This window comes from Tamandua tetradactyla, chromosome 9, assembly GCF_023851605.1.
Source record: "Tamandua tetradactyla isolate mTamTet1 chromosome 9, mTamTet1.pri, whole genome shotgun sequence".
NCBI lineage: Eukaryota > Metazoa > Chordata > Mammalia > Pilosa > Myrmecophagidae > Tamandua > Tamandua tetradactyla.
Window position 1 is genome coordinate 38947238 of NC_135335.1, and position 26350 is coordinate 38973587.

Consider the following 26350-nt stretch of genomic DNA (forward strand, 5'->3'; position numbering starts at 1 on the left):
AAATCAATGCAAATGTACTAAGAAATGATGAATATGCAACTATGTGATGTTATTAAGAATTACTGATTGTGGGCGGGCCGCGGTGGCTCAGCGGGCAAGAGTGCTTGCCTGCCATGCCGGAGGACCCCGGTTCGATTCCCGGCCCCAGCCCATGTAAAAAACAAACAAACAAACAAAATATAATAAAACAAGAAAATGTTTAAAGATGTTTCCCTTTCTTCCTCCCTTCCTTCCTTCCATCCTTCCTTCCTTCTCTGTCTTTCCTTCCCTTCCTCCCTTTCTCTTAAAAAAAAAAAAAAAAAAAAGAATTACTGATTGTACATGTAGATTGGAATGATTTCTAATTGTTTTGTTAATTCTTTTTTTAATTAATAAAAAAAAAAAAGAGTAAACAGATTCTGATTGACTGCCTAATGGCCTCTCTTATAGCTAAGGTTTTGTGACAGTTATTTCAGCTACTTGAAGCCTTTTTATCTGAATTCCATGTTTGAGAATCTGTTAAGGTAAACAAACCTGTCCATAGCTCATATGCTGACATTATCTTCCTCTTCTGTGTGTCTTCCCCATTTCCTTCTCTCCTATCAGGAGGGAGAATCAAACTGCCTGAGTTGAATCCTGGTTCCAACACTTACTCAGCCAGGAAGCTTTGACAGGCTAGTTATTCTTCCCTAGCTGCAAAGTTAGGTAACAATAGTCCCCACCTTCCTGAGTTGTTGGGGTCAGGTCAATGAATGAGGTATTGCACTAGAAGCTCTTAGCTCAGCATCTCATGCACAATAGGCAGATACTTCAGTAAATGTTACCACCTCTGTATGTCCTCCCCACCCATCCCATCAGTGCATTCTCCCCTCTTACAAAAATCCTTCAAGATAATCAATTGATTTGAACTTTGGGACCCAGTGGAACCTTGGGATTTTCCAGAGAAGATAGGCTTTAGGTTATTTGACAAAATTAAGATTACTCTCCTATTTTCAGTTTGGGCAAAGATGGACAACCAGCTTCCTGTCTCTGTTGCACATTATATTTATCAGCTTGGCCTGTGAGACACATTTCTTACCTAGGGCCACTCAAGAAAGTAAACAGTGCAAAAGCTGGCAGAAACATATGACATTTGTTTTTATTGTCACCTAGATAAGGGACATTATAAGATATTGCTAGGACTGTCATCTCTTTCACCCTGACAGCACTTGCCTAGAATTTTTCTATTTTATTAAATTGTTTTCCCTTCTTTGGCCATTAACCAGTATCATATTTGTTTTAGGACTATTTACCCTTATCTTTAATTGCTGGTCAAAGTTCTGTACCTTTTTTTTTTTAATCTTCAGCTACAAGAAATAATCCAGACTCCTTGGCCTTGAATTAAATTTTCCAGACTTACCCTACCTGGGGTGTCAAGTCACTTTGGAAATGTTGTTAATGTCAGTTAACATTTAAGGGGCACTTACTTGGTATAAACATTGAGGTGTGTGATTCCTTACCATCACCTGTTATTGTAGGTTCTATTATTATCCCCATTTTACAGAAGAAGAAACTGAGGTACAGAGAGGCTAAGTAATTCTCTGGCTAGCAAATGGCAGAGCTGGGATTCAAACATAGACCTAAGTAAAAGTCATTAATGCTCCTGTCAAACAATGCTGATCCTGGCTTCAGGAACTACATCAATAAACAGATTTTGTGGTTTTGGGGTCTTTGGTACACCCCTCAGGAGAGGAGAAGTAAGCCCAGGCTCCAGGGAAGACATGGGCATATGAAGTGGTTACCCTTTGAGGAAGTCATCCACTGGCTAAGTCCTTCTGTCATTTGGCAAACTGCCCCCAAGGCCCTTCCTTGGGCACAACGGGATGGAGACAAATCTGAAACGTTCTAAAGTCTTTGAGACAGCAGCATGTGTAGTGGTTAGTGACATGAGGTTTCAAATGACTCAGCTCAGACACCAGTTCAGGCTCTACCACATTCTAGCTGTGTAACCCTGGGCAAATCACTCTCCCTCTCTGTGCTTCAGGTATAGTAGGAAGAAGTACTAAATCTGTGACTGGTAGAGGGGAGAGAGGTGATGAGGCAAACAATACACTTCAATTCCCCAGCTCAAGGCTGTAAGAGTCAGGCCTTGGACAGGGCAGGGGCCTTCAAAAGGCCCATAGGGAGGCAGTGAGGCACCCACCTCAAGGCTAGCAGGCAAGGCTGACCCATGCCAGGGTTGTGAGAATTCAGAGTGAACACACCTGGGCCTGGGAAGGCAGCTGGTATCACAGGTTGCCCCTCTTCCTGTTCATGCTCAGTGTTTCTTATTGAAGCTGCCGGAGGCCTTCCTGACTTTCCAGCGTCTGGTAGGTCTGGAATGGAAGACTTTATCTGAGGAACTGGTTTCCCTGAAAACAAGGTGAATAGAGAGAAGGTTAGTATTCAGTGACGTGGGGTAGCCATGAAGGGTCTGGGTCTAGAAGTCAGAGAACCGGGTTTTGGTCCTGGCTGTGGCACAAATTGGGCATGCCTTGGGCAAGTTCTTTCCCTTTCCTGGCCTTGGCTTTTGAATCTATAACATGTAGTGGTGTATAGAACAGCCTCTTATGGTTGGTCCAGCTCTGACATTCTGAGTTGGATACCTACCCACCTTCCAATCCTACTAGACGTATGACCTTAGAAAAATCACTCTCCTTCTCTGAGCCTGTTTCCTTGACCATAAATAGATTATAATGATCATATCTGCTAGCCTATCTCACTGGGCTGCTGTGGGAGGGAGGCGGAAATGAGAATACGGGCATGATGGGGCTTTACAGACCATAAATTTCCCTGGAGTTAAAGATAGGAACTTAAAGATATTCATATCTCTAAGACTCTAAGACCCTGCTTGGGCTCCTAAATATAAAATAAGCTCTGGCAGTCCTACAGCTTCTCCTTCCACAAGCTGTGGAAACATGTGCATCCTTCCTTCTTTTATATATAGGAACCCCCAAAATAACAACTCCACCTACTTCAGTACGAACTGTCTCAGTCACTGGGCCAACTCTGCATGCATTAAATCTTCATTGTGTCTTTGCATTTTATCCCTGTTGGAAATGAGGGATGAGGCCTGAGCAGCTTAAATGATTTGACCAAGATCACTCAGGCAAAGGCTGAACTGGTCCGAGAAGTCTGGAAGGAGGTCACCTCCCCTCCTCAGAGGAACCACTTCCTCTTTACATGGATGTGGGAAACCCCAAGGTGCTGCGGGGCTGTGTGCACACTGGCTTTCCCCTAGTTTCTCAGAGCTTGCTCTCTGTGAAATGCCTCCTCTCCCCTCCCCTACCACAGCACGGGTACTGCCTTCCCACTGGTCCCCTGCCTCCAGAATCCTTGCCAAGCCTCAACCTACTAAAGTACAGATCCAGCCATATCAATCCCTACTGATAGCCCCATGACCCTGCAGTGCCTGAATAGAGTCCACATTCCCTAGTCCAAACCATTAAGTCTCCTCACTGCCTTCCAGAGAAAACCTAAATTCTACAGCCCAGCACTTAGGGTCTTTCACCATCTGGCGGTTTGGGGCCAGGCCCAGAAACTGTTATTCTTCAATGCCCCTGATGTTATTCCAACATGCATCTATGTTTTGGAACCACAAAAATGGGGAAGTCCCAAGGAAGGCTGCTGACTTGCTCAGTTTCACTCAGTGCATCAAACGGGGCCAGGACTAAATGTTGCAAGCCTCTGAGACTCCAGTAACATTCATTCCGCCACGGAAATGGCATTTCCCTAAGCAAAACCAGTCGTTACCGTGGGACCTAGCTGTATTAAGCCCAAGTTCTACAACAATAATAATAATGCCTAAATGTGCATGGCCTAAGCTTATGAGACACCACACAGTTGACTGAATTTCACAACTGTGTCTGATGGTTAACAGAATTATCTGTGTTTTTATTTTTGAGACTACTGAGGCTCAGGCAAAATGGCCTGTGCCAAGACAAACAGCTAATAAGATTCAAACCCGGGGCTGGTTTCACTGCCAGACCATCTGGCTAGACAGGACTATCAGACACCACCATCATCACTGCCTCACCCCCCACCACCCCCAGCCCCCTGCCCTGACCCCTCTGTGCAGACAGCTCAGCCCCAACACCCCACCTGCAGCACAGCAGGGATGCAATGTCATGATCACTCTGATTCTCCTGGGGGGGAAACACACGAAGACGGTCTAGACGGAACGCACAAATATAATACTAATTCTGAATGGGGGAGAATCAGAGTAACTTTTCCTTGTTGTACTTCCTCTATGCTGATCAATACATTATTCTTTTTCATAAAACTATTATATTAAAAGAGTAGCAGTTCTTAGCTATTTAGAGTTCAAGTTCTGGGATGGAAACTGGTTCCATCACTTCCCAGCTACATTTGCTGGATTGTCCTCAGTGAGGACTAACAGAGACAGTGTGTGTACAATGCTCAGTGCAACAAATAGGAACTTCCTTTTAGTTTTCATTTAACAGGATTCTGAATCATTTACGTTTTTTGTATATTTTACTTACTTCAGTAGGAACTGGAAAAATGATGTGTGCACCTGCTGAGGTGGAAAGATTTGAACACACGGGTAAGTGAAAAAGGCAGTCAGCAAAAAAGGTGCACAATATACTACCATTTTGGGGGAAAATATTTGTAAAAATATAGAAGATATCTACCTGAAGAGGAAAAAAAAAAAGCCTGAAGAGCAATATGTTAACAGTGATTATTATTGGGCAGTGGTTATCAGTGATTTTATATCAGGTGGAGTTTTTTCCTATATATTATATAATTTTTCAAGAATGGTCATGTGTTATTTGCATAGTAAGGTATTGTATTCCAGGTAAAAAAAAATCAGTAAGCCAGCTAGCTAAATAATGAACAGATCTGAAACACTGAGTGTTCCAAAGCAGGATGAGGAGCCATTTGCCCAGGGGACTCCATCTGGTCCAGGCTGGTGGACGGTCAGTGACTCAGCCCTTCACTGGGTTCAGATCCAACTCAGTTTTAGCTTTTTATTAACTGTAATCCAAGGCCTGTTCTTTTTTTTTTCTTAATATTTTTATTGAGATATCTTCACTCACCATATAGCCCATATAGTTTACAATCAGTGGCTCACAATATGATCACATAGTTGTATGTTCATCACCATGATCATTTTTAGAACATTTGCATCACTCCAGAAAAAGAAATAGGAAAAAAAAAAAAGAACAACCATACATCCCATACCCCTTAACCCTCCCTCTCACTGACCACTAGTATTGCAATCTACACATTTTTTTTTACCTCTTACGCCCCCACCACCATTTATTTATTTATTTATTTATTTATTTTTGTCCTTATTTTGTACTCATCTGTTCACAGCCTCGATAAAGGGAGCGTCAGCCACAGGTTTTCCCAATCACACAGTCACACTGTAAAAGCTATATAATTATACTGTTGTCTTCAAGGATCAAGCCAACCGCCCATTCTCATGTATCCTCACCACGAACTTGGAAGTACTACGATAAGGAAACTGAGAGGCAGGGAGGGGAGGAGTCTCCCTGGGGGAGAAAGCGCACCAGGGCAGAAAGGCAGATGGTCCAGGACCTGGCATGGGCCAGGACCACCGCCCACGTGGTCAACCCTCGCTGAAGCCCCAGGGCTCCCACACTTCAGAAGGGAAACGCTGTTCCTGCCAGCCAGGAAAGCCTCTGCCCAGGGCCAAGGGGCCGCCTCCGCCCCTCAGCAGCCCCATCTGCCTCCTGCTGTCCTCCCGGACCCCGTGAGACCTCTCCTTCCCCCCCAACCCACGCCAGCCCCAGTGCTGGAAGAGGCAGGGACCTGATGGCCCTGTGCCCCTGAAGGGGCCACCGGCAGCGTCCTCACAACATCTGTGTATGCAGAAGGGGTTGGGCTGGCCAAGTGCTCCCCTCACACTGGGTGGAGAAGTGGGAGAGCTCTCAGCTGAAACCACTTCCTGACATCTCATTTGCACCCACAACAATTGCCCACTGCCCTTCTCCCAGTGTCTGAGGGTGGGTGAGCCTCGGTTTACTCCTCAGTAACAAAGGGCTGGTAATCCAAGTCTTAGCAAACTTTGGTGGCCTATTCCTGGTGACGTTTTGTTTCCCTGACAGCACAAATCTTTGTTTCTCTGCCTGTCAGGACATATCTGGGCAGGGACATCAATGTCACCAGCCCATTTGTGGCTGACCTCTGCAAACTACCGCGGGGAACATAAAAGGCTCCATTGCGTTTGCTTTACTGTGTTTCTTCTGGATTTCCTGGTTTGTTTTGTTTTTTCAGGTTCTTTCTGCAGTGACACGCAAAGGCCTATGCCTGGCATCTGTGGTGCGTGGATCAACTACGTCCCCCACAAAGACACAATCAAGTCCTAACCCCCAGTCCCGGGGATGTGGACCTATTTGTAAACAGGACCTTTGAAGATGTCATTAGTAAAGGTGAGGCCAAATGAACTCAAGGTGGGCCTTAACCCACTATGACTGGAGACATTATAGGCAGAGGAAACTGAACACAGTGAGAAGGAGAGGGACGGCCACATGACAAGAGGCAGATACTAAGTTATGTATGGCCAGCAAGCCACCGCCAAAACCTTACAGACCTTCTTCACAGATCCTTCAGCATGATCCTACTGACCTCTTGATTTTGGATGTCTAGCCCCCAGAACTGTGAGATCATATATTCTGCTTACTAAAGTCAGCCAGTCTGTGGTACTTTGTGACAGCAGCCCCAGCACTCTAAGACAGTGAGTCATACACAGATGTGCGCAGGTCGGGGTGCCAGCATGGGAGGACAGAGGTCCCATGGTGTCGGCAGGGTCCACAGCCAGCAGCCAAACTGCCAGCACTTCAGGCTGACACCCATCCTCCCACACACGATGCACCTAGTCACACTTTGAGGCCACACCCCGCCACAACTGTCAGTTGACAGTGACGAGCTGATGAAAAGTTCCCCATTTCCTGTGAAACCTGTGTTTCAGCATGCTTTGGGGCTTTTTAATGTTTTGTAAATGCAAAAACTGATATGTATAAGCTGTTAGCATCTTCATTCCTACTCTTGAGTTGCTAATATTTGGTCTGAATTGGAAGGGCAGGGCAGGTCTTTTTTTGCCTCTTTCCCCATCAAAATTGGAGAAGGTAGAACAGGTGTGTGTGTGTAGAGGGCTCCTCTGTCCTCCTTCCCTCGAAATCTGGTCTGTGAAAGCCAAGCAGATAGGACACCCACTCTTCAGACTGGTACAACAGATGCTATTGAAATTAAAATAGAACATCAATGGCAGGAGGAGGCAGGGGCAGCTAAAATGTTCATGAGAAAGGGTAGTGATAAGCTTTATATCTTTTTCCAAGCACCCTGTCTACCAAGGCAGACTGGGGATAAACTAGTTATATAATTCTTATTACTGATACATAGAAGTAGCCTCATGCTTCCAGGATTCTTTTTTCCCTGGAATTAAATTCTCAAAAGGAATTCCAAGCATAAAGTTGATTGTGTAGGGTCATGAGATCTACAAATACAGATTCCAGGTGATCAAAGGGTAGAAGCTAGAGTAGTAAGTATGGCAAAGCCTTTCTTCTGGGTTCAAATGCAGCCAGTGTGCTTGAGGACACATTGCTTAACTCTCTGAGCTGCCCTGGCCTCTTCCACAGGACTAAATGGAATGAGATGTGTAAAGCACGCGGCAGTGCCAAGGGGCTGGCATATATCCTCTCTCCTCTCTTCCTGCCCAAAAGGTGCAGATGGAGAACCGTTGGTTCCCTCTGAATGAAGCGTTAGGAATGGAAAGCTATTTTCAACATTTCAAACCCTCAAATGAAAACTGTGAACCTAAATGGGCAGCGACTTTGGCCTCAGGGGACAGAGTGGTACAGGAGCTGGACAAAAGAGAGGCGGGGACCTGCCCTCACCCTGTCTGTGCTTGCTGGCAGCCAGCCTTGTTACACAGAAGGGGGTAGTTTGGAGACCCCAGGGACGGAAAGGAGATAGATGCAGGGACTGAGAGGATGGCTAACTTTTACAACTTTGGTGGCTCTGGGTGTGAAGGGGTTGACCTGTTGGTTCTGGTATAAAGTACATAAGCACCTGGATGCTTCTGAGACTTCCTTAAGTGGGGCTGAGAACCACTGGCTTAACCGAGAATGATGCTATTGAAAGCTGAGTTTCAGACCGGGGAGGACAGAGCTGTGGGAAGGAAACGTTTTTCTTTGCCCCACTTTGTTTGGTTGAGGCTGTGATTTCTTTTTCCTTCTGCCTTCTATTTTCAGAATGGTTCATACTCGAATGAGGATGAATCACTCCTGCCATACAACCCAGATGATGAGCTCACAGCCTGCCTACTCTGCCTTCGATCAGTTCTATGTTCCACAGCCGGGCTGACTCCTAACGCAATCTCTAGACCTCAGCTTCCTCATCTGACAAATGGGACTAGTAATAACCTAAAAAGTTGCCATGAGGATTAAATGAGCTACTATAGGTAAATGCTCAACTATAGGTAAAGTAAGTGCTACTGTAGGTAAAGTAATAAGCTATTTTTCTTATTATTGTTTACTACTGTTTTTACCATTATTATTTATTATGGGTCAGTCTTTATCCTAAATGCATGTCCATACGTGTGGCCTATTTTAATTCAGATAACAGCTCAGGGAAAAAGTTCAGTTGTTATCTCTGTTTCATACTTTCAGTGAAGTCCAGAATAGTTATCTTATTTATATTTGGTTTATTTATATCCCACTTCCTTCTATAAAGAAGATTAAACCAGGCTTACAAGTAGGGGAATCTGATTATCACAGCATTGTGTTTTGGATCCTTGGCAGTCTGGGGCCTGGGGGCTTGTGCCCTCGCTGCCTGGGGACATTTAATACAGTGGCAAATCCAGGAGCTACTGGAGCTGAAGGGACTCAAGCTGACAACAAGGTCTTTCCCTGGTGAGCACATTCTGGAAATCCCTCCTACCTTCACATCCCTCAAGTTAAACAATGGTGCAACAATTATATATTTGTTTTTATTCTGAAGCTGAGTCATGTGGCTGAAACAGATCCCTTCTTTAAAAATGAAAGTGATTCAGCTAAAACTAAAGAACTTTGGTGCTGGTTGGCCATCTCAGGGACAATAAAAACTTCCTGGACAGTCTCTTTTCTCTTCTCTCCTAATGCCTGGGCTTGGCCATCCTGGACATAAATGCACACGCGTACCATGGAAAACTCCCAACTCAAGGTAGATGTGAGATTACGCAAATCTGAAGGTGTGACCTGTTCTCCTAATTGCTCTATCTCTTCAGGACCTGTACTCCATCAGCTGCTAAAATGACTCGTCCTTCTGCATTCATTAGTGCTAGAGACTAAGAATGCGACCCATTATCAAAACAGACATGATCCTTACATTAAGCTAGTTAAATAATAATACCTAACTGGGAGGAATTCTATGTTGAAAACAAATTTCAGGGGGTGGGGGTAGACCTGGTAGACCTATTTATATAGGTGGACAGAGATGGCTTCTATAAGGAGGTATCATTTAAGCAGAGCTCAAAAGATGAGAAGGATCAGCCGTGGGAAGAGCACAGGGGAGTTGGAAAGGGACCAGCATTCCTAGGAGAAGGAACAGCATATGCAAAATCCTGGAGCAGAAAACAGTTTGGTGTGCCCCATCAAATGAAGGATGACACTAGTGGCTTAGCTGACTGAATGAGGAAAAAAGTGATGGAGATGAGGTCAGAAAGTTGGGCGGAGGTTAAACCATGCAGGAGCTTGTATTCCATGGTTGAGTCAATTCTTATAAACCCCCTTGAACTGAGGTAACATACAGAAGAGATAGTGCTTACTGAATATCCATTTATTCCCCCGCATCTCCCAGTATCCCTTGCAATCAGGCTAGGGCGATGAGATTGGTTCCAGCCATCGGATGTTAAGTAGAAGTAATATCTGTCACTTCCTGGGCGAAGCAATTAAGAGCATGTGAACGATTCCCGGGCCTGCCCATGCCAAAAAAAAAAAAAGAGTGAGTACATCTCCTCTACATCCTTCTCTTCTCCTGCTGCAGTGACTCTGGAGGCCATATGTCCAGATGACATAGGCAGCTACAAGAATGCAGAAGGCATCCTGCCCATATTTCAGTTAACATGAGTGAGAAATCAATCTCTGTTGTGTTGCACAACTGAGATTTCAGTGTTTATCTAGCCTTTCCTGATGAATGCATAATTGGAGCATGTGCCCAAAAAGGGCAACCCAGAATAACCTAGTTAAAACAGCTCAGCACATAGCAGGGGCTCAACAACTGACAGTTCCTTTTATCTCGGCCCTTACCTTCCCTCTCTACAAATTCAGGGACTGGTTTAAATGTGCTGCAGATATCTCTCTGTTCATTCTCATATTGCTCCCAAGAAACCCATAATGATTAAAGCCTTGCTTGCTCATCATGGAATAATTAATGAGTGGAAGGAAATCAGGTGACTTGTCCTGAATTACACAGCAATAACTTAAAACAACTAATTTCCAAAATATATAAAGCACTCCTACATCTGAACAAAAAGACAAACAACCCAATTAAAAACTATGCAAAAGACTTGAAAAGACATTTCTCCAAAGAAGATATACAAATGGCCAGTAAACACATGAAAAAATGCTCAACATCTTTAGCCAACAGGGAAATGAAAGTCAAAACCAGAATGAGATACCATTTCACATGCACTAGATTAGCCATTATTCTTTTAAAAAAGCAACAAAAACAGAAAATAACAAGTGTTGGCCAGCATGTAGGGAAATAGGAACTCTTGTGAATTATTGGGCAGGAAGTAAAATAGTGCACAGTAGTGGAAAATACTTTAATGGTTCCTCAGAAAGTTAAGTATGTAATTACCACATGACCTGGCAATCCCACTTCTAAGTACATATCCAAAGAATTGAGAGCAGGGACTTGAACAGACAGTTGTACACCAATATTCATAGCAGAATTATTTTGGCATCAATAGCCAAAAGATGGAAGCAACCCAAATGTCCATTAGCAGATAAATGATTTTAAAATGCAGTACATCCATACAAAGGAAAATTATTCAGCCATAAAAAGGAACAAAGTCCTGATATATGCAACTACATGGATGCACCTTGAAGACATCTGGTGAAATGAGCTTGACACAAAAGAAATGTTGTATGATCTCACTTATAAGAAATAATCAGAGTAAGCAAATTCATAGAAACAGAAAATAGACTACAGATTACTAATTGCAGGGGTAGGGGAGTCTACCCCTGGGTAGAGGGGAGTCTGCTTAATTGTTACAGAGTTTCTGTTTTGGGTGATGGAAAAGTTTTGGTAAAGGATGGTGGTGATGGTAGCACGTCATGAATGTAATTAATACAACTGATTGTACGCCTGTTGCATATATATTACCAGAATAAAAAAAATCAAATCCATAGAACCATAAAACAAAGAAACAAATTAAAAAAAAACATCCCACCATCTCTCATGTGTTTTGAAGCTTTCCACTTTATAAGCAAAGTAGACAGGGTAGCTGTTAATCATACCCATTTTTCAGAGTGGGACAGTGAGACTTGATGCCTTCCAGTAACCTAGTCAAGGAAAGGTTAAAGGAAAGCAGACCTGAGTTCTCATCCCTGCCTCACCACTTACTAGCTATGTTACTTTGGGCAAATTACTTAATCCTTGGGCCTCAACTTCTTTCTCTATAAAATGGAGATAAATAGAGCTATAAGATAAGATGCATCCCTGCCACATATTAGGTGCTAAATAAAAGTTATTGCTAGAACCAAATACCCTGACTCTTGACCTAACGGAGGAGTCTTGGGGTCTTGGCCCAACACACTGTCACCTCCTAACAAGTCTCCAGTGGCTCTAGGGTCCAGATCCTATTTATGTTTTTCCCCCTGCTAGTGGTTGGGAAAACGTGGCTATTGGGGAAAGTATCCAAGAGAGCAAACATTTGAACCCTTGCTGGACCTTGCAACAGCACAGCCTGTTCAAGAAAAAAGTATTCATTCTTTTCACCTTAAGCCATAGCCAAAAAATCCTCACCCAACGAGAGCCTGGCCCCAGGAAGGAAATGAGTTTGGCTCAGGTGCCAAACTGAAAGCTAGAAACTGCTGGGAGTTACACAACCAAGTATAGACTGCTTGAAAATTGCAACATTTAAAAGAAACTCTCCCCCCCCCCCCCCCCCCCCCCCCCCCCGCCCCGGCCCCAGGAAAATGGTAGCAGCAGTTGGGAAGATAAGGCCTTGGTCACCTCCCAAATCTCTTCAGATTCCTGCAGCTTCCTGCCCTCCAAATTCTGCAGCCATCTGGTACCTCCCAAGCCTCCAATCCACACAACGGCCAGAAAGATGGGGTAGGCCCTGAGTAGGAACCCTTCTCTCCCAGTTTGAAACAAATCCTTTGGCCTAATCCCAGCCCATCTCTCCAACCTCATCTCACCACATTCCCCTTTATCGCTGGTGGAGGCCTCCGTGGCTTCTCTTTAGGTCCTCAAAAATGGTTTCTTCCCATCAACATGCTATTTTCCTCTACTTAGACATGCCATCCCTTACTTCAGTCGGTCCACTCATCCTTTGGATGGAGGCTCAGGTTTCACTCCCTCAAGGTAGCTATCCTTGATTAAATCAAAGCTTCCCATCATCCAGTCTCCCACCTCCTCTGCCTCTCCCACCTCTGCTTCTCCTTTGTATCCTCAGCATTGCAATCGGTTACTCGTACGTGTGGGATAATCTTTGTCTCCCCCAGTAGATTTCAAGCTCCTGGGATCTGGAACCTTGTCTGTGCCTTCACTGCTGTGTCCCTAGTGCCTAGCCCATGGTGGGCACTCAGTAAATATTTCTTTAGTTCACTATTAACTCTTGTGTCCAGCTTCTGTATATCTAACTCCCTGTGGGAAGAAATAAAGGAGAATTTAACCTCACAAATTAGGTGCACCTAGTTTCCAGCCTCCTGACCCCAGCCATCTACAGCTTTGCTCTTAAGACTGCCTTTGGTGGCATTTCTCCAGCTCTAGAGCTCAACATTTATTACAGCTGACCTGCCTTTGACTGGGAGCCTGAGCTCTAATACCTTAGCCTCTACCTTGATCCCTGCTCCTAAGCTCTCAAGATGCCAGCACATAGCTCTGGAGCCTGCCTCACAGTACTCTCCTGAGCCTGTTAGTCTGACAAAGTTCCTCTCAGGAGTAGGATTCTCACCTTTAAGACCTAAGGTGATGGTTGGCCCTAGACCCCAGAACCTACTCTGCTAATGCTGAATGTCAAACTACACACATAAGGTGGCCCTGAGACGCTGATCTCTCCACCATGGGGCTCCCTTGAGATCCCCAACAATTTCCCCATGGACACAATGTACCTAGAGCAATGATTCTCAAAATATATTGGTTCCATAGAAATATTAATAAGAATCAACTAAGAAGGGGGGTTCTTGGTCAAATATATAAGGTAAACAATGACCTAAATAGGTTTCTTTACTGCAGAACTTATCAAAGTCTTAATATGCCAGGGTGCATTATGAATTTCCGAAGTAGGGGCAGTGATAAATATGCAGGTCTTCTCAAATTCAGTTACTCATGGACTCGTTGTTTGCAGGGATTGTTTTTCTGGGCAGCATTTCTGAAGCACATGGTTCGGGAAACGCTACTCTAGATGATGACTTGGCACTGCCAGATGCTCATAGTACTTTCCTATCACAATAAAAAAATCCTTCAACTGCAACACTAAGGCAGCATCCTCCCTCCATGTCCTGACCCAGAGAGTGAGTCCTATCCAAGAAGTAGCTTTTGCCTGTCTGCTCAGCAGAGCCTGAAGATGTGAAAACACACAAGAAGGACTGGTTTAAAGCTCTCCTTTGCCAGTTGTTTGGAGCTGAAAATGGAGAGGAGAGACTAAGAAAGGGGCATTAGCCTGAAACTGATGGAAAAATAACTAGAAATATAAGTGCACTCATGAAAAGTTGCAAAAGTAGAGGAATTATAGAGGAACTAAAAATAGTGATATAAATGTATTGGGAAGAAGGAGAAGAGGTATGTATAAGCCAAGGCCTTATCTGCCATAGTATGAAGTTGATGGATAATATTTTAATATTATTAAAATAATATACATATGGAAATAGCAGTATAAGCATATTAGAGATAGTACTAATATGGCAGAGAATATCCATCCTTCCTTTCTTCCAGCATGTTAGAAGTTTTAGCTAGACACTGGCTGCCTGGCTAAACCTACATTTCCCAGCCTCCCTTACAACTAATTGTGCCCATGTTCTAATAGAACTTAGCAAAGTGATGGGCACATCTTCCAGACTGTACCCTTAAAAGGAAAAGAAAATACCCTCCCCTTCCTGTTGGCTGGAATGTGGACAAGGGAGTAACAGCTAGGGCAGGTATATGTTTTAATTGTAGTAAAATACATGTAACATAAAATTTGTCATTTTAGCCATTTTTAAGTATACAATTCAGTGGCAGTAATTACATTTACAACATCGTGCTACCATCACCACTATGTAATCTAAAGTTTTCCCATCATCCCACACAGAAACTCTGAACCCATTAAACAATAACTCTCTACTCCTTCCCGCCCCCATCTAATCTACTTTCTGTCTCTACAAGTTTGTTTATTCTAGATATTCACATCTAGACAAATATTTGTCATTTTGTGTGTGACTTCTTTCACTTAGCATGTTTTCAAGCTTCACCCATATTGTAGCATAGATCAGAACTTCAGTTCTTTTTAGGTCTGAATAATATCCCACTGTATGTTTACACCATTTTGTTTATCCGTTCACGTGTTGATGGACATTAGGTTGTTTCCACCTTTTGAGTATTAAGAATAATGCTGCAATGAACATTCAGGAGCAAGTAACTGAGTCCCTGTTTTAATTCTTTTGGATATATACCTAAGAGTGGAATTGCTGGGTCATAGGACAACTCTATGTTTAACTTTTTGAGGAAATGCCAGACTGTTTTCCACAGTGGCTGCACCATCTTACATTCCCATCAGCAATATATAAAGGCTCCAATTTCTCCCCATCTCACCAACATTCGATAGTATCTTTTTTTTAATAGTAGCCATTCTAATGGGTATAAAATGGCATCTCGCTGTGGTTTTGATTTGTATTTCCCTAATGGTATAGAGCATCTTTTCATGTACTTATTGTTCATTTGTTTGTCTTCGGAGAAATATCTGTTCCGGTCCTTTGCCTATTTTTAAATTGGGTTTTGTCTTTTTGTTGTTGAGTTGTAGTAGAGCAAGTATCTTAGGGCATAAGATGGAAGTCACACGTTAAGGACAGCAGAATAATAAGATAGAAGAGCGCCTAAATCCCTGACACTGCATAAATACCAGCCTTGGGTTACTTACACTCCCACTGCTAATTGCAAGACACCCTTTTTGGTATAAGCTGCTATTACATTGGCCTTTCTAATAGCCACCAAAAGAGCATAATACCTAATACAGAGTTTGGTACTAATAAAATGGCCACCTGCATCGAGCATTCCTGGGAGGGACCCCTCTCTGAGAAGGAATTTTCTAGAAAAGGAAAACACTTGACTTGCAAGGTCAACATTTGGTGATAGAGTAGTTTTGGTTTATCACATAAGCTTATCAGAACAGACAAGCATACCCTACTAATCAGTGTATATCTGTTCCCAACTTTAGAAGATCCCCTCTCCTGCCCCATGTAAAGTGGAAACTTAACATCAGCCAATCAGGACATTTCCTCACTTACTTCCACATTTGCCTAATATAAGTACTCTCTTTCCACCTCTTCAGCAGAGCTCCCTTCTACTTTCTGACAGAGCCAGGGGTCACAGAGAAATAGGATTAGAGCAGTGATTCTTAAACCTTGATGTGCATCAGAATTGCCCGGGTGGCTTACTAAATCACAGCTTGCTGGCCACACCCACAAGAGTTTCTGACTCAGGAACTGCCATGGGGATGCCAGAATTTGCATTATTAACAAGTTCCCAGGTGACTGCTGATGCTCCGGAATCTGTTGAACACACTTTGAGAACCACTAACCCAAAGGGAAGAACTAGGGACAATTAGATGACCACGGAAAAAAACTTTAATTCCCTGCCAGGGAAGGGAACTCTTAGGAATCCTGTTCAGCTGCATTTGTTGACTGCTACAGACAAGTGATTACAGTGGTTTTCTCATTTTACATAGTAGTTTTTATTGTGGCTTTCTGTTCCTATTCCATCACTGAATTTCGGGTGTGGGGAGCAGGGGCGGGATGTGGGGGAGAAGATAAGTTCTCTCTGGTTGGGAGGTATTAGATCATTAGGAGCTGATGGAGAAGACCATGTATTACCAACAGATCCTGGACTTTGAGCTGTAGAGAGTAACTGATGAGGACTCTAGGGCTGTCCTCCTTGGAGAAAGGGCATGTTTTAGTGTGGGAAGACAGGTATATATGGATTTTTGGCTGGCTAAAAGGGGAAGATTGTGGAAAAAAACTGTTAATTGTCCCTCCAATATTTATTCTTCCCTTTTTTGGAGTTTCAGTTGTGAACACAACGCCCAGCTAAGATTACATTTCCCTGCCTCCTTTGCAATTCGGTGTGATCATGTGACTAGGTTCTGGCCAATGGCTTGAAAGAGGAGGTTGCATTGAGATGGTATAATCTAGGAATGCCTAGAGTGTACAATATTAGTGAAATGTACAAGGTACAATTTTAAAAATGTTGTTGCATGAGGAAGAACAAAGGAATGTCATTATTGCAGGGTACTGAAAATAGATGGTAATTAATATTTTAAAATGTCACTTTCTGTGTGAGACTAAAGCAAAAAATGTTTATTTGTTACAAAATTTATATTTTGACTAGTGCATTTCCTAATATAACTTATGTAGACAGTTTGACTGAATGCCGTAAGTACTTGGAATCTCAGGTAGGACATGAGATTTTGCTGGTTTGTCCAGAGTGATGCCCCGATGAATCCCAGAGTGATTCGATCAGTGAGGAGAAAAGTATCTGCAAAGCCCCCTTTGGGGAATGATGAGAACGGGGAGAAATTCAACTTCCCCAAGTTGAATTCTTGATATTCTCACAAGCAGTGTAGACAACCAAAGCTATAGGCCGAGCCCCCAGTCTTAGGGTTTGTTCATATGAAATGTAACCCCGCAAAGGACAGGTCAAAATTTTAAAAATTTAAGCCTAAGAGTCACCCCCAAGAGAGCCTCTTTTGTTGCTCAGATGTGGCCCCTCTCTCCAGCCAACACAACAAGCAGTCTCACCACCCTACCCCTCTCTATGTGGGACATGATTCCCAGGGGTGTGGACCTTCCTGGCAACATGGGACAGAGATCTTGGAATGAATGGAGACCCAGCATCAAGGGATTGAGAAAAACCCTAGAATGAGCTGAGACTTAGCATCAAGGGATTGAGAAAACCTTCTCCACCAAAAGGGGGAAGAGAGAAATGAGACAAAGTGTCAATGGCTGAGAGATTCCAAACAGAGTCGAGAGGTTATCCTGGAGGTTATTCTTATGCATCAAGCAGATATCATCTTGTTATTCAAGATGTTATGGAGAGGCTGGAGGGAACTGCCTGAAAATGTAGAGCTGTGTTCCAGTAGCCATGTTTCTTGAGGATGATTAAATAATGATACAGCTGTCCAAAAAAGAGGACGTTGCCAGGGAAATTTTCAAGACTTAAAAGGAAAGGAGGGTGGAGCCACCGTGGCTCAGTGGCAGAATTCTCTCCTGCCATGCCGGAGACCCAGGTTCAATTCCCAGTGCCTGCCCATGCAAAATAATAAAAGGAACACCAAGTTAAATCTTTTGGTGTTGAAATTTAGTAAGTTAAGCTGTTTTTTACTGTTTTACGGTAATCCACAATCTGTTCTTCGTGTAGGTTGGCACCTATTTATAATTCTTAAAATAAGGAGACTTTAAAAGAGCCAAATACAGTAGTTTTATTTACTACTGCTGAGCATGAGTAGCAGTACTTTTCATTAATGCCAATTTTCAAAATTTATCACAGAATTTTAAGTCTTGACCACAGAAAAATTCATTTATTTAGTGGCAAAGATGTACAGTAGTGGTCTAGTATAGGGGGAAAATGAAGACAATTTTGGCCTTATAAATGTATGATTCATGAACATAACTAGGCATACAGTAAATATGTAACAGGTGTTTGATTTATAAATTCCAAACATAAATGATCCCCCCTCCTCAATTTCCTTTCATTTTCTTGATATTCCAAAATGAGGTGACTGTGGTTCTCAGCTTTGGATACATAATAGAACACCCTGCAGAGCTTTAAAAAATATTGATACCTGGGTCCTATCCCATACCAATTAAATGAAAATCTCTGGCAGTGGGACCCGGATATTTATTAGTCTTTCCAGGTGGTTCTAACGGATATGTATGGCTGCATAACTCTAGTTTTCCCCTTTATAAAATATTCTAATTACACTGGACTCTGTTGGGAAGTATCAGAATAATTCAATTTGCAGTGATTTAATGAATATATTTCTTAGTAATTTTTTCAGAAAAAAAAGTACAGATATTCTTTAACTGGGAATAATTACAGTCTACCTTCCTTTTTTTTAAATTAATTAACGGAAAAAAAGGAAATTAACCCAACATTTAGAAATCATACCATTCTACATATGCAATCAGAAATTCTCAGCATCATCACATAGATTCATGATCATCGTTTCTTAGTACATTTGCATCGGTTTAGAGAAACTAGCAACACAACAGAAAAAGATATAGAATGTTAATATAGAGAAAAGAAATAAAAGTAATAATAATAGTAAAAAAAAAAAAACCTATAGCTCAGATGCAGCTTCATTCAGTGTTTTAACATGATTGCTTTACAATTAGGTATTATTGTGCTGTCCATTTTTGAGTTTTTGTATCTAGTCCTGTTGCACAGTCTGTATCCCTTCAGCTCCAATTACCCATTATCTTACCCTGTTTCTAACTCCTGCTGGACTCTGTTACCAATGACATATTGCAAGTTTATTCTTGAATGTCCGTTCACATCAGTGGGACCATACAGTATTTGTCCTTTAGTTTTTGGCTAGACTCACTCAGCATAATGTTCTCTAGGTCCATCCATGTTATTACATGCTTCATAAGTTTATCTTGTCTTAAAGCTGCATAATATTCCATCGTATGTATATACCACAGTTTGTTTAGCCATTCTTCTGTTGATGGACATTTTGGCTGTTTCCATCTCTTTGCAATTGTAAACAACGCTGCTATAAACATTGGTGTGCAAATGTCCATTTGTGTCTTTGCCCTTAAGTTCTTTGAGTAGATACCCAGCAATGGTATTGCTGGGTCGTATGGCAATTCTATATTCAGCTTTTTGAGGAACCGCCAAACTGCCTTCCACAGTGGTTGCACTATTTGACATTCCCACCAACAGTGGATAAGTGTGCCTCTTTCTCCGCATCCTCTCCAGCACTTGTCATTTTCTGTTTTGTTGATAATGGCCATTCTGGTAGGTGTGAGATGATATCTCATTGTGGTTTTGATTTGCATTTCTCTAATGGCCAGGGACATTGAGCATCTCTTCATGTGCCTTTTGGCCATTTGTATTTCCTCTTCTGAGAGGTGTCTGTTCAAGTCTTTTTCCCATTTTGTAATTGGGTTGACTGTCTTTTTGTTGTTGAGTTGGACAATCTCTTTATAAATTCTGGATACTAGACCTTTATCTGATATGTCATTTCCAAATATTGTCTCCCATTGTGTAGGCTGTCTTTCTACTTTCTTGATGAAGTTCTTTGATGCACAAAAGTGTTTAATTTTGAGGAGCTCCCATTTATTTATTTCCTTCTTCAGTGCTCTTGCTTTAGGTTTAAGGTCCATAAAACCACCTCCAATTGTAAGTTTCATAAGATATCTCCCTACATTTTCCTCTAACTGTTTTATGGTCTTAGACCTAATGTTTAGATCTTTGATCCATTTTGAGTTAACTTTTGTATAAGGTGTGAGATATGGGTCTTCTTTCATTCTTTTGCATATGGATATCCAGTTCTCTAGGCACCATTTATTGAAGAGACTGTTCTGTCCCAGGTGAGTTGGCTTGACTGCCTTATCAAAGATCAAATGTCCATAGATGAGAGGGTCTATATCTGAGCACTCTATTCGATTCCATTGGTCGATATATCTATCTTTTTTTTATTAATTAAAAAAAATTAAATAAACATTTAGAAATCATTCCATTCTACATGTACAATCAGTAATTCTTAATATCATCACATAGTTGCATATTCATCATTTCTTAATACATTTGCATCGATTTAGAAAAAGAAATAAAAAGACAACAGAATAAGAATTAAAACGATAATAGAGAGAAAAAAAAAAACCTATACCTCACATGCAGCTTCATTCAATGTTTTAACATAATTGCATTACAATTAGGTAGTACTGTGCTGTCCACTTCTGAGTTTTTATATCCAGTCATATTGCACAGTTTGTATCCCTTCAGCTCCAATTACCCCTTCTCTCTCTTTTTTTTTTTTAATTAACGGAAAAAAAGAAATTAACCCAACATTTAGAAATCATACCATTCTACATATGCAATTAGTAATTCTTAACATCATCACATAGATGCATGATCATCGTTTCTTAGTACATTTACATCGGCTTAGAAGAACTAGCAACACAACCGAAAAAGATATAGAATGTTAATATAGAGAAAAAAATAAAAGTAATAATAGTAAAAACAAAACAAAACAAAAACCTATAGCTCAGATGCAGCTTCATTCAGTGTTTTAACATGATTGCTTTACAATTAGGTATTATTGTGCTGTCTATTTTTGAGTTTTTGTATCTAGTTCTGTTGCACAGTCTGTATCCCTTCAGCTCCAATTACCCATTATCTTACCCTGTTTCTAACTCCTGCTGGACTCTGTTACCAATGACATATTCCACATTTATTCTCGAATGTCCGTTCACATCAGTGGGACCATACAGTATTTGTCCTTTAGTTTTTGGCTAAACTCACTCAGCATAATGTTCTCTAGGTCCATCCATATTATTACATGCTTCATAAGTTTATCCTGTCTTAAAGCTGCATAATATTCCATTGTATGTATATACCTCAGTTTGTTTAGCCACTCTTCTGTTGATGGACATTTTGGCTGTTTCCATCTCTTTGCAATTGTAAATAACGCTGCTATAAACATTGGTGTGCAAATGTCCGTTTGTGTCTTTGCCCTTAAGTCCTTTGAGTAGATTCCCAGCAATGGTATTGCTGGGTCGTATGGCAATTCTATATTCAGCTTTTTGAGGAACCGCCAAACTGCCTTCCACAGTGGTTGCACCATTTGACATTCCCACCAACAGTGGATAAGTGTGCCTCTTTCTCCGCATCCTCTCCAGCACTTGTCATTTTCTGTTTTGTTGATAATGGCCATTCTGGTAGGTGTGAGATGATATCTCATTGTGGTTTTGATTTGCATTTCTCTAATGGCCAGGGACATTGAGCATCTCTTCATGTGCCTTTTGGCCATTTGTATTTCCTCTTCTGAGAGGTGTCTGTTCAAGTCTTTTTCCCATTTTGTAATTGGGTTGGCTGTCTTTTTGTTGTTGAGTTGAACAATCTCTTTATAAATTCTGGATACTAGACCTTTATCTGATATGTCATTTCCAAATATTGTCTCCCATTGTGTAGGCTGTCTTTCTACTTTCTTGATGAAGTTCTTTGATGCACAAAAGTGTTTAATTTTGAAGAGCTCCCATTTATTTATTTCCTTCTTCAGTGTTCTTGCTTTAGGTTTAAGGTCCATAAAACTGCCTCCAATTGTAAGATTCATAAGATATCTCCCAACATTTTCCTCTAACTGTTTTATGGTCTTAGACCTAATGTTTAGATCTTTGATCCATTTTGAGTTAACTTTTGTATAGGGTGTGAGACATGGGTCTTCTTTCATTCTTTTGCATATGGATATCCAGTTCTCTAGGCACCATTTATTGAAGAGACTGTTCTGTCCCAGGTGAGTTGGCTTGACTGCCTTATCAAAGATCAAATGTCCATAGATGAGAGGGTCTATATCTGAGCACTCTATTCGATTCCATTGGTCGATATATCTATCTTTATGCCAATACCATGCTGTTTTGACCACTGTGGCTTCATAATATGCCTTAAAGTCCAGCAGCATGAGACTTCCAGCTTCGTTTTTTTTCCCTCAAGATGTTTTTAGCAATTCGGGGCACCCTGCCCTTCCATATAAATTTGCTTATTGGTTTTTCTGTTTCTGAAAAATAAGTTGTTGGGATTTTGATTGGTATTGCATTGAATCTGTAGATCAATTTAGGTAGGATTGACATCTTAACTATATTTAGTCTTCCAATCCATGAACATGGTATGCCCTTCCATCCATTTAGGTCTTCTGTGATTTCTTTTAGCAGTTTTTTGTAGTTTTCTTTATATAGGTTTTTTGTCTCTTTAGTTAAATTTATTCCTAGGTATTTTATTCTTTTAGTTGCAATTGTAAATGGGATTCGTTTCTTGATTTCCCCCTCAGCTTGTTCATTACTAGTGTATAGAAATGCTACAGATTTTTGAATGTTGATCTTGTAACCTGCTACTTTGCTGTACTCATTTATTAGCTCTAGTAGTTTTGTTGTGGATTTTTCCGGGTTTTCAACGTATAGTATCATATCGTCTGCAAACAGTGATAGTTTTACTTCTTCCTTTCCAATTTTGATGCCTTGTATTTCTTTTTCTTGTCTAATTGCTTTGGCTAGAACCTCCAACACAATGTTGAATAATAGTGGTGATAGTGGACATCCTTGTCTTGTTCCTGATCTTAGGGGGAAAGTTTTCAATTTTTCCCCATTGAGGATGATATTAGCTGTGGGTTTTTCATATATTCCCTCTATCATTTTAAGGAAGTTCCCTTGTATTCCTATCTTTTGAAGTGTTTTCAACAGGAAAGGATGTTGAATCTTGTCAAATGCCTTCTCTGCATCAACTGAGATGATCATGTGATTTTTCTGCTTTGATTTGTTGATATGGTGTATTACATTAATTGATTTTCTAATGTTGAACCATCCTTGCATACCTGGGATGAATCCTACTTGGTCATGATGTATAATTCTTTTAATGTGTTGTTGGATACGATTTGCTAGAATTTTGTTGAGGATTTTTGCATCTATATTCATTAGAGAGATTGGTCTGTAGTTTTCTTTTTTTGTAATATCTTTGCCTGGGTTTGGTATGAGGGTGATGTTGGCTACCTTCCTTTTTTATTTTATAATAAAATCTGCCAGTAGATTAAATGTAAAACTTTAATGTGGTACCTTTCTGCTTTCCTCACTTTTAAAACTTAAAAAAGTAAATATTATTATTTTAAAAAGCATATTTAAAAATGCAGATGAGAAAATAGTGTTATTGGTAATTACCTGCTTTCTTATGTGGTCATTGTATCCGTTGGTATAATACTAGCATATAGTGGCCTAGTTTTCTGGGGGTTGATGACTCAGATGTGCTTAGTAAAAAATCATTATCCTCCTCTAAACTTTTAAATCATTTTGCTCAAGTATTTAAGTAGCTTAGCTCACGTACTTTGATTATAAGTACTTAAGTAGTTTAGCTCAAGTACTTTGTTTACAATTAAAATGGACACCATAGTATTTAAAAGAAGAAATGGTTATGGCTTCCCTGAAAAGAATGTCAGCATGACTTGCTGACATGTGAATACATGTGAATGTTTTATAATGTGGAAAGATCATTGAAGTATCAAGGATATGGTAATTGCATTTCCTGAATTAATGTATGTTTCTGAGTTTTCTAACTTAAAAAAAAAGAAAGTGAGAGAGAAAAGGAACATACCCACCTACCCCTTCCTTCTTTCCCCTTCCTGCTGGCAGATGCAGACACAGTGGTACCATAGCCATCTTAGCCATGAGAGGGAAGCCATGGATTGAACATGGCAGAGCAGCAAAAATAAAGAACTTGGCCCTCGACACCATGGAGCTGCCATCTCAGCCCTGTACTCATCAGCCTGGACTCTCACAGGAGAGAGAAACAAAAGTCTATCTTGTTTAAGTCACTGTTGTCCACCTCTTGTTAAAAGTGAAGCCGGAAAGGAGGACAACCAAGAAAGGCTACAGGAGGAAAACGGGGGTGTGCTGGTTTGAAAGGAAGTATGCCCCCTAAGAAAAGCCATGTTTTAATATAAATCCCATTTCTTAAAGGTAGAATAATCTCTATTCAATACTGTATGTTTGAAACTGTAATGAGATCGTCTCCCTGGTTGATGTGATTTAGTTAAGAATGGTTGTTAAACTGGATTAGGGGGTGACATGTCTCCACCCATTTGAGTGGGTCTTGATTAGTTTCTGAAGACCTATAAAAGAAGAAACATTTTGGAGAGACTCAGAGAGAGCAGAGAATGCTGTAGCATCACAAAGCAGAGAGTCCATTTGCCAGAACCTTTGGAGATGAAGAAGGGAAACGCCTCCCGGGGAGCTTCATGAAACCAGAAGCCAGGAGAGTAAGCTAGCAGATGACACCGTGTCTACCATGTGCCCTTCCAACTGAGAGAGAAGCCCTGACTGCGTTCGCCATGTGCCTTTCCAGATGAGAGAGAAACCCTGAACTTCATTGGCCTTCTTGAACCACGGTATCTTTTCCCTGGATGCCTTTGATTGGACATTCCTATAGACTTGTTTTAATTGGGACATTTTCTTGGCCTTAGAACTATAAACTTGCAACTCATTAAATTCTCCCTTTTAAAAGCCATTCCATTTCTGGTATATTGCATTCCAGCAGCTAGCAAACTAGAACAGGGGGTGACTCTGGCAAACAGACTTGCTGGGGCAAGGAATGGAAGTTGCTACCAGATAAGCTTTCTGTACTAATGTATTCTAATTCTTGTAACATTTAATTTTTGTAACAGATTAAACAACAATATTCTTGGCAATGAAGTCAGGAAATATCAAGAAGCAAAAACCCACAGCCCCAAACCACCCACAGTCCAGGATGCCAGGCGGCATCTTCAGAAGGCCACTGTGAAATACAAATATATTACCTGGAAAGGTAACTCTGAGGAAACTACTTTATCTGTTAGACTTTGGGTGTGTGGTTCAAGTCTGTTTTATTCAAATCTATTTTTAAAGCCCTTTAGCAAGTGTTGGGCAGAACTCATATTCTCAAATTGCTGGAAGGCCACTGAGCAAGTTAATAAACAATCTTAGGCAAGTAAATGCCAAGTAACTTTTAATTAATGGTTAAATTTTACAATTAAGGAAGGGAAAATGGTTTTGACTAGTTGGAATACAGAAACCTAAAATATTTCACACATTCCCTCTGTATTCACCCCGCAAAAGTGACAGGGATTTATTGCCTTTTTTCCCCCCTAATAAAAAATCAGAAAGGAGAAGCATCTTGCCTGAGACGCAAAGCAAAAGTAAAAATACAACTGGATTCCCACAACAAAAGAACCGCTATGGGGATTGGAGATGTAGAAATAGGATATAATTTCCCTTCCTCAGGCATTTTAGTCAGCAAGACTAAGGGGAAAAAAAGAGAGGCTTAAAGAACAAAAGGTGAACTTTCACAGCAGAAAGTTACAGAAAGGTCAGAGGCAGTTAGAACAAAGAAAGCACTGATCTGGATAAAAGTTTTGGACAGAATAGAGGCTCTCAGGTAAAACACTCAGGTATCACAAGTGTTCCCCAGAAGCTCAGGAAGTTCCCCCATGAAAAGCTAAGAATGAGGGCTCTGGGTTCAGGGGTGCCTGGATGTGACCTCTATCTTTGCCTTAACCAGACTTGTGCCTTGCAAGTCACTTCGTCATTCTTGGCCTCGGTTTCTTCAGATAGAAAACCTTTAGTGCACCCACCTCCCAGGATTGTTGGGAGGAGTCAAGCACTTAGCACAGCACCTGGCACATCAAAGTGCTCACTTAGCATTCGTTCAAGAAAATAAAAGTTTCACAGGGACAGGAGTGTAGTTCTTAAAATCTCACCCTATATTGTTTATTGACCTCAAATTGTTAAGTAAATGTTAGGGATTAGTCAATAGCCAGGCTCTGACGTCACTGGAGAGCTAGTGTGTCCTTCAGGAGGTCTGTGACTCAAACCCTGGTATTTCTCAGGCACACTTGCAACATCTCAGCGCCCGCTCCCAGAGGGCAAAACCAGGCTCAGGTCCCACCGTACTGCCCCTCTGCAAAGTGAGCTGGCCTCAGAGCCCCCAGCCTGTCTCTCCTGACTGGGTAACTCTTTCCCTCCCCTGCTATGTCCTCCTCACCTTATTTCTCTCAAGATATCAAAAATATTCTAAGGCACATTCATTCAGTAATCATTTTTCAGTGTCTGCCCTGTGCCAGGCTCTGGGAACACAGAGAAGCCAAAGCCAGGGTCCTGCTGACAGCTGAGCAGAGAAGGTGATCAGTCCCACCACCCAAATGGACATGGCAAGAGCAAAAAAT

The 26350-nt window shown here is 41.5% G+C and overlaps 1 protein-coding gene across 1 annotated transcript in view; it reads right to left on the minus strand.

The window, feature by feature from the left end:
• IRAK2 (interleukin 1 receptor associated kinase 2) overlaps positions 1–26350 on the minus strand; it is an 81742-nt gene that overhangs the window by 38635 nt on the left and 16757 nt on the right. Inside the window, exon 3 of the mRNA XM_077116570.1 lies at positions 2223–2369. Within this exon, the coding sequence (XP_076972685.1) occupies positions 2223–2369 (147 nt within the window). The remainder of the gene's footprint in view (positions 1–2222; positions 2370–26350) is intronic.